This window comes from Euleptes europaea, chromosome 4 (assembly GCF_029931775.1).
Source record: "Euleptes europaea isolate rEulEur1 chromosome 4, rEulEur1.hap1, whole genome shotgun sequence".
NCBI classification, from domain to species: Eukaryota; Metazoa; Chordata; class Lepidosauria; order Squamata; family Sphaerodactylidae; genus Euleptes; species Euleptes europaea.
The window spans coordinates 91,393,235-91,406,228 of NC_079315.1; the positions used below are offsets into that span (position 1 = coordinate 91,393,235).

At 39.4% G+C, this 12,994-nt stretch overlaps 1 protein-coding gene across 2 annotated transcripts in view; it reads right to left on the reverse strand.

Annotated features, from left to right (window-relative positions):
- Nucleotides 1-583: 583 nt before the first annotated feature.
- HOMER1 (homer scaffold protein 1) overlaps nucleotides 584-12,994 on the reverse strand; it is a 98,528-nt gene continuing 86,117 nt past the window's right edge. For both annotated transcript variants that reach the window (XM_056848046.1, XM_056848045.1), the window contains 3 exons: nucleotides 8,532-8,642; nucleotides 4,096-4,176; nucleotides 584-1,656 (listed from right to left, as the gene is read on the reverse strand). In XM_056848046.1, coding sequence (XP_056704024.1) covers nucleotides 1,468-1,656; nucleotides 4,096-4,176; nucleotides 8,532-8,642 — 381 coding nt within the window. In that variant the 3' untranslated portion in view covers nucleotides 584-1,467. The remainder of the gene's footprint in view (nucleotides 1,657-4,095; nucleotides 4,177-8,531; nucleotides 8,643-12,994) is intronic.

A 12,994-nucleotide genomic window follows, 5' to 3' on the forward strand; every position in this document is an offset into this window, starting at 1 on the left:
TATATTATCTAGTTTTGAATAGCAGTCCTTAAGTGGAAAAAAATTGCCTATGATACAGATTTAATATTTAAACTGGATTTTGTATTTGATGCTCAAATTAACTGGACATAAAGAAAAGGTCAGTGCATCATTGCGGCTGATTCTTTTTCATTTTTAAAAAATCCTCTCCAATATTAGACAATTTACAGCAGGACTGTCCCATAATGCAGTTCCCATTCAGTTATCAGACATGTGACACTTGGCTTACCTTTCAATTTTTTTTACCTTGAAATAAAAATAGTATATAAAGAAATATATGTTTGGCAAAAGTCTTTGTAAATTACATCAAAACAACTTAAAAACCTGTTCACTGAGGATAACTGAATTCAATTCCTGTTTTGAAGTTCAGAATATTGCCTGGTGTGGTTTTTTTTGATAAAGATGAGATGTGAAGATCCAACAGAGAAAACAAAATCTCTATTTCAATGTTTTATGATTATTTAGTTTCTTTAAAAAAATTCTCTTGGTTGAGCAAGGTCAACCTAAAGGGAATGCCCTGGCAATAGCTATATAGCCACTATAATAAGCTGCATTGATAATTATCAATGAGATTTCCTGCTTAAAAAAACAGTAAAATATTGTAAGTAACAATTAACATTAAACCTGTGTGATATTTAATAAGACTAGTTTGATCCTTATCTGTATATACCAAATTTTAAAATACATGGAGGGACTCACCTGTCTTCATTGATTGGCTTCAAAATGTATGACAAAATGGGATACAGAACTTCTACATACATGGACATAAAATAGGGAAAAGTAAACCATACACTGGACAATATTATAGAACACCAGAGTGAACATTGTAAATAAATACAGTATCTTCCAGTATAAAAAAGGGAAGAACTCTATACAAGCAGTTATTCATTAGGTTGAATTAAAGATGCAACTCTCTCTCACTCCTGGCAAGAATTAATTGGTAATGCACTGTTTCTCAACAGTGCAAAATATCCTGAGAAATTATTAAGATTACAACAAAAGACAAGGGCTGTCATCACAAAGTTCTTGCACAAAACACAGCAATTAGGTACCTTAACAAAAAGGAAAAGGAAAAGGAGGGGAAAAAGCAGATCGTCAACATTGTGTCTAACGCTAAAAGGGACGTCACCTGGGGCACTTCTCATTCTTTCACTGACTAATAATTAGAAAAGGATTGCATTCAGTTACTGTTAATATCTTTCGAGTTATCTATGGCCAATTATATACAAGGAGGTAATTTGTAATTCAAGTTATTTTATTTTTTTCAACTACCTACAAGCTGGATTCTAAAATTTTACACTGAAATATGCTGCTGAAAATTTAAAATAGGCCCTCCTGGGGGAGCACTTTTTTTCCTAATTTTGTGCAACTTTGATGCAGAGCCCAACAAAGTCCTATGAAGAGAGACAGTGCATCTTTAAGATGTTTGGCACTGAGATTCCATTTCCTTTAGCTGCATTCTATTAGCTTGGCCAGGCTATCTCGCAGTTCTGATAGTTCAAAGATTTTGCCATCGAGAATTTCTAAAAGTGTTTTCAAGTTATTGCGAAAAGCTTCTTGTTCATTCTGACTTTTTTCCAGACGTTGTTCAAGATCAGAGAGCTGTCCTTCTAGGTCTTTGTTCCGAATTTCCACTTCCTTTAAGAAAAACAATATGCCATAGAGTTATGCATCATTTGTAAATACTACGTTATGCTACCCATTGCACTTGTCTGTAACATTAACATGGGGCTGGAGCAATAATTAACTATGCACAAGATGTTCCAGAGGAGGTCCAGACTGGAGCCCTTGCTGAGTGTGATCCATCTCTAACACAAGGCTCACAGGCAGCTGCCATGCAAGAGAAACAAAATGATCATGCTTGATCAAAAGAAGAGAGTTCCTTTATCATTGCATCTGACAGTGGGAAGAAGAAGAGTTGGTTTTTATATGCCGACTTTTTCTACCAATTAAGGAAGAAACAAACTGGCTTACAATCACCTTCCCTTCCCCTCCCCACAACAGACACCCTGTGAGGTAGGTGGAGCTGAGAGAGTGTGACTAGCCCAAGGTCACCCAGCTGGCTTCGTGGGTAGGAGTGGGGAAACAAACCCAGTTCACCAAATTAGCCTCTGCCACTCATTTGGAGGAGTGGGGAATCAAACCTGGTTCTCCGGATCAGAATCCACTGCTCCAAACCACCGCTCTTAACCACTACATTATGCAGGCTGGGATGGACACAATGCCACATCTCCACAGATGCAAGGACTACTGCCCATGGAACATGACTTTCACGGCTCCTTCCTTCTACAGCAGCCCAAATGCCCCCCCCCCCCCACAAATCCTGCTCCTGGGAGACAGGGAACCCCCACTAACAATAAAGGCCGAAGAGGCCTTTGGGCCCTGAACCAATCAGATTCAGCTTAGGGTCCTATCTCTTTAGTCAAAAGGTGTATGAGCATATATTTTAATTCTTTTAAACATTAGCATATAGATGGCTTTAAAAGACTGGTTTTGGCACAGTCCAGGAGTCAGACAATTCTTAACAGAATGGTGAAACTTCAGTTTTTTGAATAGCATTCCACTTAAGAGCATTATTGTTTCAGATGGGGAAAAACAGATTTACAGAGGATTTATTTGGTATATTTTATTTAAAAACTTGCTTTATAAATTCCCCAGGAGCTTGTATTCCACTGGATGAACATTAAGATTCTCTGTGAAAATCTAAAAGCAACAAATAGCTAAAATATTTCCACATAACTAGGAACACCAAAACTCCTTACATACATACATTTCAAACAACGTATAACATGGTAACTGGGCTCCAGCAAGAATTAATCCTGTTGCCTGCCCAAGCTTGGTTGTCTGCCAAGGAAGAATAAAGTACACATTGAGCTCTGTGGTGATAATTTCAGCATTTTAGAAATGTATTCTTAAAGAAACAACCTGAGTATATTTCTGGCAGAAAAAGTATTTCCACAAGTCAGTCAGCCAGTATGTGTGCTTGTGTGTGTGTGTGTCCTTTCTGACAAGAACATAGCTAGGTACTTTCATCAGGTTTCCCACAGTCAGTACCTGGGTTTTAATGAACACTAATGGGATTTGAGTAACAATTTAATTTTAAATGTCCTTTTTTAGCATTACTTTTTAATTTTACTGCCATAATCCTTTGAAAATTTGCTTTATTTTTCTTCTTTGAGAGTCATGTACTCCTTGCCTCCAGTTACGATGGGGACATTATCTGTCCTACTGGGGCTGCACATGTATTGATAGGCTCCCAATGGGTTTAATAGAACCCCTGGTGCCATTTTGGATAGAGAAAATGGCTGCGGGGGGCGGGGAGTGAAGCAACTTCTCCCGCATTGCCATGGTCCTGATCTGACATCTGACTCTCAGTCAGTCTGGGGCACGCTGACCCTACATTTTTGCAATCTTAACATGTAGTTTGGGCCTAAGGTACACGTCTATGTTTGTGCTTTTTTAGGCTTCCACCTACACTAGGATAAAATCCCCTGCTTCCATTAATTTTGAACAAAGTCTCTTCTTCCCAACAGCTGACTACCATCAATGAGGCCAAGGGAATAAGAACCACTGTCTAGCCATCCATCCATTGTGCCTATAGCCAGTTTTACTGGCAACCTGCTTCATGTGCATTATTTGAAATTATATTTTAACTGACATCATATTTATTTTAAATGAATGTAAGTAGTTTTAGGAGCCAATTTTGTGGTAGAACTCGGGGCACACATAAAGTTACAGGGTTGAGACTGGCACCAAAGGGCGAGGCAATCCCAAACAAAATGAAAAAATCTATACAAGTGTTAAAAGACTTATAGCCTTCTTCCCTTAAAGCTGATACTCCTCCCTGTGGAATAGGATGTAGTTCAGGGCACCATCTTGCATTGCACTGTAGTAGATCAGGATAGGATATTGTTTTAATTGTATGTTTTACATTTATATTATACATACATTTATTGTTTTATTATGTTGTAAGCCGCCCTGAGCCTGGCTTTGCCAGGAAAGGGCAGGGTATAAATAGAACAAAATAAAATAAAGTCAGTTCCTTACATACGGCCCCCACCTCCCTCATTTACTTACTTGTAGCTTCTGAGTTAAGGAGTCTCTCTGTGCCTGAAGCTCTCGGGCATTATTAATTTCTTGTCTCAATGTTTCTATTTCCTAAAAGTGGGGAAAAAACACTGTTACCTAAACTGACCTCAGTGCATACGCTCAGTGTTCACCTTGGACAAATTGTTCTTTGCGAACTGACACAGAATGGCGGCTGACAATGACACTCTGGCTATAAGTCCCCGAAGTCAACAACATCTGTAAGGTCTTCATCTGTTATCAATGAGCAGAACATACATACTGACCAATTCAAGTTGGGTGATGAAGTTACATCATGTCTGTATTGACAAGTAAGTGCAGGAAAGGAACACTATTGTGGCTTCTGTTTCATTATTACCTAGGCTGTCAGATTTAATCATGACCATTGAGACATGATAGAGGTCTATAAAATTATGCATGGTTTGGAGAGAGTGGGCAGGGAGAAGCTTTTCTCCCTCTCTCATAATACTCCCACTCTCATAATACTAGAACTTCTGCTGAAGATGGAAGGTGAGAGATTCAAAACTGATAAAAGGAAATATTTATTTATACAACGCATAGTTAAATGGTGGAGCTCCCTGCCCCAGGATGTGGTGATGGCTGCCAACTTGGAAGGCTTTAAGAGGGGAGTGGATATGTTCATGGACGAGAGTAGCATTCTGGCTACTAGTAACAATGGATACTAGTCATGATGCATACCTATTCTCTCCAGGATCAGAGGAGCATGCCGAATATATTTGGTGCTGTGGAACACAGCCACGATAATGCTGCTGCAGTCGTCTTGTTTGTGGGCTGCCTAGAGGCACCTGGTTGACCACTGTGTGAACAGACTGCTGGACTTGATGGGCCTTGGTCTGATCCAGCATGGCTTTTCTTATGTTCTTATTCTTTATACATCATGTACAAGAGCATGAGCCTGTGCCAATGGACACGTGACCTGGATTAGGGAGACCGATGTTGCAACAGCCAGCTGATACTTCTTCCTCTAACAGATGCACAAGCAAAGCAGATGGGAACAGGCTGAGAGCTAGGCTGCCTTAATGCAGCACCTTAAGAGTTGTTTAGCCAGCCCTATACCACTGACTTAATCGTAATACCAATAAACCCCTGCGCTGTTCCCAGTAGGGAGCATAGCACTACCCCACTGTGACAAGGATAAGATGCTGCTATTGATCACGTGGCAATAGCAGGACTGGATTGTTAAGAATTAGTTGTCAGAAAGCCAGATTTCCAGTGTCGTTTGCTAGTGATAAAGACTCCTGAGAAGAAAAGCTGCTGAGTATATACAGATGCGACTCCAGATTACTAGGAACTGAGAACAAGGGACTATTTTATAGCGTGAGGAAGTACAATAAAACTACAGAATTATGGATGAAAAGAGAAAATAAGCTCTGAAGCAATTCTGAAGCATTCAGACCATCCTGATAAAATCTGGTTTTATACAATGCCTTAGAGGGCTTACGGAATTACTTTCTATACAGTATCACTGGGTTGCAGAGTTCAAAAAGAGTGACAAAAAGTACATAATCACAGATAAATCAATACCAGCTAATAGAAGTGTTAGAACAGCAACAAGAAACTTAGGAGTTATAATTGTAAAGATTACAAAACTTTAAAGCAGGCTTTCATGGAAGCAGCCAACCCTCTAACCTTAGTGTAATAAAAGTCTACCAATTAGGCGACCAGGATCAAAATTCCCTGTGGACACATTATTACAGAACTACAGCGAGGCATCTTGAACTTTCCAGTGAAACATCTGGTGCCAATTACTGCCAGAGAAAGAATAATGTGCTTCCAGGACTAGAGATATAATATAAAATTGTAGTCCCTACCTATTATTCACTCTTTTGAGAGATGAGTGTGTTTCACCTGGAATAGTAAAGATACTTTTAAGCACCCCCCCCCAATGCCTGGCCCCCATACTGTTGGGCCATAATCACTACAGAGAGTATCTTTCATTGTATTACAACACACTCTTCAGGCATGTAAAAGCCTGTATATAAAAGCAGTCTCTCAGAAACTGGTTATACTCAGTCCATTTGCCAGCAAGTTATCATAGTTGTGAGAAGAATCTGGGGGTTTCTGCTGTCTACCAGAACACCAAATTAATTTTGTTATTTTAGAGTGTGTTTTCCACAAACAAACAAAGACAGACAGAGAAATATCACAGCATTATGACAACTGAGATCCACTGCATTGTTGCAGATTATCATGACCTTTGCCATCCTAACACATCAAGAACAAAACCTATTTCTCAATTTTTTTTTATTAATTTGTACTTCCTCATGCAACACAGTATAATAGGTTAATCTGACCATTGAGATAGTGCAATACTTTATGTGATCAACACTGCACAGAATTAGTGATGGAGTGTCTATGTTTTCTAGACCTGAACCAGAACCTGTGTGTGTGAGTAAAGTGCCATCAAGTCATAGCTCATTTATGGCAACCCAGTAGCGTTTTCAAGGCAAGAAACTAACAGAGGTGTTTTGCCATTGCCTTCCTCTGCACAGTGGCCCTGGTATTCCTTGGTGGTCTCCCAGCCAAATACTTTTCAGGGCTGACCTGCTTAGCTTTTGAGATTTAATGAGGTCTGGCTGGCCTTGGCCATCAAGGTCAGGGCAAACCAGAACCTAGCCACAGTCAAGACAGATAACTATTTCTAAATTCTCTACCATTTCAGATTGTTATCCAACTGTAAGACATGAAGATACTTCTGGTATCTTGTCCTGCCAGCTCCTGAATCAGATGGGACCTACTAGGAGGAAGAGAACTCCTCTACAGAGGACAGCCCACTCTTGAACTCAGATACCCATCTACTGCCCGGGGCCTGGTTCTGTCCTACATTACAGGATCCCCATGATAACATCCTGGAACCTAAGAACACAGTGACCCTAGGCAGAAGCCAATGTTGGAACATGGAGTGCTCTCCTGGCAGCATGGGGCCTCGCTCCCACAAGTACTGCCATGAAACAACGGCCCTAACCATGATCAGGACTTCCCTCTGCTACAACAGCTATGACAAGGATACAAGGCCTACTATAAGCATTGTTAGTAACTATCTGACTGCTCTGGTGTAATCTCTATACTGCTGGTGCACATCCTTTATATCCTACTTCCTTGAACCGGCTACCAGAATGGACAATTCTCCCAGTATATCAGGAACTCCGTCCCTGAAAGCCGTCTTCCTGCCTTACACTTCTGAACAGCTCCCTGTCTCACTTGTAAGCCTTTAAACATGGACCAACCAGCTCTAGAGTTGCCTGGAATGGGGCAAACAATCTGTAGTTAAATGAGGACCAGTCCTGAATGTTTTGTGCTGCTCCAGTTTCCTGTGATGACTGAATGTAGGAGACCGGGTGAATTGGAATTTGCCTCCCACAAGCTGGGAGAAAATGGATATCTGTGTCTTGTGCCTTCATGTGCATTAAAATTTTGCACTAGAATAAACTACATTAAACTTTTTGTAAAGTGGAGATTAATATGAAAGACTTTAAGCACTCTTAGTAAGTAATTCCATTCAATGTGGTCAAATGTTTTCTTTCTCACCCTTTCCCTCCAACACACACTTTTATAGAGACATGTTTACTTTATGCATTATTTTTATACACATTTTCTCTCATAATTTCCCATCTACTGATAAAATCAGTTTAATCAGCATTGCTATTATAGGCTTTCATTTTATTTATTCTAATGTCATGGGTAGTTGCCCAGATTTTTACGTCATGGTTCAAAAGTTACATGGGCCTAAGGACACTAGTTTCGAAAGAACTCTCCTGTTTCCTAATTAGCCTACTATGATTATGCATTTCATTCAGCAATTTAGTCAACTAACCAAATTAGAAAAAATATACATATATTTCATTTTTGTAACCTACACTTTATATATATATAGATAGAGGAGGGAGGGGATAAATGAAGTGTGTGCGCGCACATACACACACACACACACCATTTTCTATTATTTCCAGTTCCCGGCTGAAACACTGACAGTGCAATCCTAAGCAGAGTTATACTCTTCTAAACCCACTGACTTTACTAGACTTAGCCAAGGACAACTCTACTTAGGACAGCACTGATTCCTCCTCATTACTGAAGAACTTTAGCCAAATTCCATATCCATTTTAAGATGTACTGTTAAGAACTGTATAAAGACCTATTTCTTAGGCTTTTTTATTAATAAGGTTGCCAGCTGTGGGTTGGGAAATACATGGAGATTTTGGGGGTGGAGCCGGAGGAGGGTGGGGTTTGTGGAGGGGAGGGACTTCAATGGGGGATAATGCCATGGAGTCCACCTTCCAAAGCAGTGATTTCTCCAGGGGAACTGACCTCTGTTGCCTGGAGATCAGATGTAATCCCAGGAGATCTCCAGCTACCACCTGGAGGTTGGCAACCCTATTTATTAACAAATACATGCAAGCAATTACCTCCTCCTTTTTCTTCAATGTTGCTTCTAATTCTTGTATTGTCTGGTTTAGTTCTGTTTTATGAGTGTGGACTGCATTTGCTTGACTACTAACACACTCCAGCTCAGTCACCTGTAAAAATAAATACAATTGGTAAACATAAAAGGCATGGGCAATGTGGAAGATTTTTGCCTATAAAGCATATAATGATACAGAATATGGACTTCCAAATTCCCTACAATCCTATGGAAATCTTCTGTGCAGGCATAATTGTTAAACTAACAGATTTCACAGCACTGATCATCCTTAGATACAACCCCAGATTAGAGAGCAAACTGTTTTTAAATGACCAGCAATTTAGCTAGAGGGGCTCTGAGCACTTCACACTGTTGCATCTTTAGTACCTGTTTCCATACACACAGGTTTCTTCTTCTCTAGCCAGTCATGCAGATTTGTTTGAATCAAAATCACTTCAGGATGTCAAGAGCACTCGAACAGAATGGGAGGTTTCTAGAACATCTTTCTTAACCATTACTTTAAGCCCAACTGCTACAAACTAGGTGTGAAAGAGCTCGTTTTTGAAGCACATGTAAGACTCCAAGTTACAACAAATGAGATTATGGCCAAATTCCACCATTTAAGAAACAAGCATGGAGTTCTGCTGAACTATTGAAGAGAAAATGGTAATTTACAGATATTTTAATTGTGTGTGTGTGTTAAGTGCTGTCAAGTCGTTTTCGACTCATGGTGACCCTATGAATCAATGTCCTCCAAAGTGTCCTATCCTTAACAGCCTTGCTGAGATCTTGCAAACTGAGGGCCGTGGCTTCCTTTATAGAGTCAATCCATCTCTTGTTGGGTCTTCCTCTTTTCCTGCTGCCTTCAACTTTTCCTAGCATGATTGTCTTTTTCAGTGACTCTTGTCTTCTCATAATATGTCCAAAGTACGACAGCCTCAGTTTAGTCATTTTAACTTCTAGGGTCAGTTCAGGCTTGATTTGATCTAAAACCCACTGATCTATTTTTTTGGTGGTCCAGGATATATTTTTTGGCAGTCCAGGGTATATTTTAATTACACTAAAATAAACATTGGTTAAAAGTAGATATTAAATACACAGCAATTATCTATGACAGTTTCTGCTATTCTTTCTATGATTCTACAATTCATGACTTTGTGCTGATCTTTAGATAAACAGCAGTGGAATCGGCTTAGACCGGAGTGACTCTGCATAGGATTGACTATACAATTCTTTTTGAAATACATGCATGATTCTGTATGCATGTAAGCCTATTCCTTTCAGCTGAAGTACTCTGCTACATTATTACATTTAGGCACTGACACAGAACAACTGGTCCAGTTCTGCAGTATATTCTCTTTTGTGGTAAACAAGAAATCCCTCAATTGCTGGAGGGTAGAAAAGTTGTTAACTGAAAGGACTACTGCAACTTGTAATGATTTTACAAAGGGAAAATACATGGCTGTCCTTTTGTTAACCTTAAAACATTACTACCATAATGTCATTACTGTGAATGTGAAGGATTTTTATTGTTAATTCATAGAATTTTCTGACATTTAAATACCAACAACGAATGCGTTTTCCACGCTTGCTGCAAAACAGAATGCCCTTTTTGGCACATGCTTAATATGTACTACCCAATAATATAGCTCATTATATTATGTAGAAAACCAACATATTATTTGAAAAAGATGAACAGTAATATTGGCAAGATCCATAATTAAATTTAACTTCATAATCCTAATCCAGAAAGTATAGAGCTTTTGCATATGCCACATCCCAAACTATTTTTTAGCTCCTCTTAGTTACAAACACAATTAATGACACAATAAAGGTGACAACAGAAAAAGTAAACAAAGGCAGCACCGGCATCTAGCCTATCTACTGAAGTCGGGTGGGTTTCCCCCATTGCAAAGGCAGCAAAGACTAGATCAACCACAGAGAATGCAGGGATCTCTATGTACTCAGGGGACTCCCCAGGTATGCAGAAAAATATGATTTTGTAAATCAACCAAAATAAAAGTAACCCTGGCCAGATGAGGACAGAGTATGCACCAGGAGGCATGGAATGTTGTGGGCATTTCAGAGTTGGGGGCGGGGGACAGAGGGAGGTGGGGATTTTGACTTTTTAAGGTTCCCAAGAGTATCCCGGAGGAGGAGATTTCTGTGTGCATGAGGAATTTCTTAACCACTCAAAATCTTCCTCTGCCCTGCCATTCTTATGGCTCTCAGTTTCTTCCCTTTAACAGTGAACTTCATGGACGAACATATGTCAAGAGCTAATGAAATGGTTCTACCATCATATATAGAAAATATTATTTTGTAAGTTTAAAAAAAACTTCCCCACCAATGACCAGGAAAGGACTGCATGGCCAGGAAATATTAAGGGCAGTTGAGTACCAGTTAAAGGGGAGGAGGAGGAGTTTACAGTATCCTGGAGGAAGAGATTTAGCTCAGGGGGAAATTTCCTAATTGTTTCTCCCTTCCTTTGCAATTCCTTGTGGCCCCCAAATTGTAGGTGTTTTGTTTTAATTTCTGAAGCTCCAAATGAAGAGTGGTGGTTCTTTAAACCTTACGTTAGCAGAAATTAACTGGTTTAAAAACAAGCCTGCATGGTTTGCCAAACTCATGGGTGAGGCTTCTAGATATTCAGAAAGAAACAATCAACCAAAAATATGCATGGGGAAAAGCTAAATGTAAAACTCTTGGAAAACTACCAAACAACCAACTTACGGCAACCATGTAGGGTTTTCAAGGCAAGAGACATTCAGAGATGGTTTGCCATTGCCTGCCTCTGTGTCACATCCCTAGTATTCCTTCGTGGTCTCCCACCCTGCTTAGCTTCCAAAATCTGACAACAACCGGGTAGCCTGGGCTATCCAGGTCAGGGCAATATAGCAATGCAGTATTTTTAAAAACATACAACCAAAAGCAGTAGTAAGCAAAAGAAAGCATCATAACCCCAGGCAAAAGAACTGGGTAGAAATTGATTTGCTCTATTTCCTTCAAATTTGTTTTTTGTTGTTTGTTTTGTTTTGTTATGACTAATGATCCAGGAACTGTTAAAATAATATCCTGGAATGTATTATATAAGGACAATCCAAAAAGGAAGACTGTAACCCACTGGACTTCAGTTATTATTTTACTAGTAGCTGGAACAGGAGCTCGGAATGAAACCAAAGGGTACATTGTGGGACATTAAGTCTTCACAGGCAAGAACTACTTGAAATATGAACTATTCCTATTAAACTGCAAAATCGCATCAGAAGTAATATATAATATTGAGGTGTCATATGATAAAAGTATTTTTGTTAAGAAGTTTTAACTGTATCATGAGAAAATAATCAAAAGTCCTTCAAAATGACATAATTCTAACACTTGTGGCTTTTATTGGTATTTACTACTTTGTACCTACCTTCTGGCATGTTTAATGGTATAGTATAGTTCGATCTTGCCAGATCTCGGAAGCGAAACCGGGTGGGTACTTGGATGGGAGAGCACGTAATTTGCAGTGAAGCACTGTCAAACCATCTCTGCTTAATCACTTTCCTTTGAGAACCCTTTGGGGTCACCGTGAGATGGCTGTGACTTGATGGCACTTTACATACACTTACCTTCTGTCTAATGAAAAAGCGATATACACATTTAATTTATTTATTTAATAATTGATAACACAAGTAATTTGGCCTTTTTTTCTTTTTTCTTTTTGCATAAGTCTTAGATCCAAAAGTCTCTGCTCTTGGAAAGGACTCCTGAGTTGCTTTAATTTCCAATTATTCTCCCCCACACCATGTCCCATGCAGTTCCAAAGATCCCCTTGACCCTCATAATTGATTGTTCAGTGGGCACTGGAAATTGCAGTGGGAAGCAGGAAAGACTTGGTGTATGAACAGAGTTCTGCTTGTGCTGCTTTGGATCCAGCATGAGCTTTGATGATATCAGGCATAAGAAGTACAACAATGAATGGCTGCCCCTCTCAAGAGAAGACAGTTGTGACTACAGTTTATATTTTTAATTTATAAACTTTAAAAAAACTGACAGAACATTAACTTCTTCAGACAGGCAATCAATTTGCCACTGCCTTCTTTGAAAGCTTTGTAATTTTATAGTATGTATTTGTTTTTGTTTTTGTTAACCGTGTTATATGGCATACGTTCCTATTTGTACGCCACCCTGGGCTATTTAAGAGAGGTGGGATACCAAATAAATACATTTATATGGCTTTGTCACTGGACTTGAACTTATTAAATGAAAAAGGAGGATATGTAGAACAAATAAAATAAATCAAGGGGGGAAATTAAGGGGGAAATGTCAATCAAAGTTATTAAAAAACCAAACCTCCATCAATGGTGCGGCACTCTCTGCTAAGACTCTGAACGTTCTTGAGGACCAACTACCCTGTGGGGAACTAAGAAGCGTGGGTTGGGACAACACTTGTTCAGGATGTGGGTGGCCTTTGCTTATCTC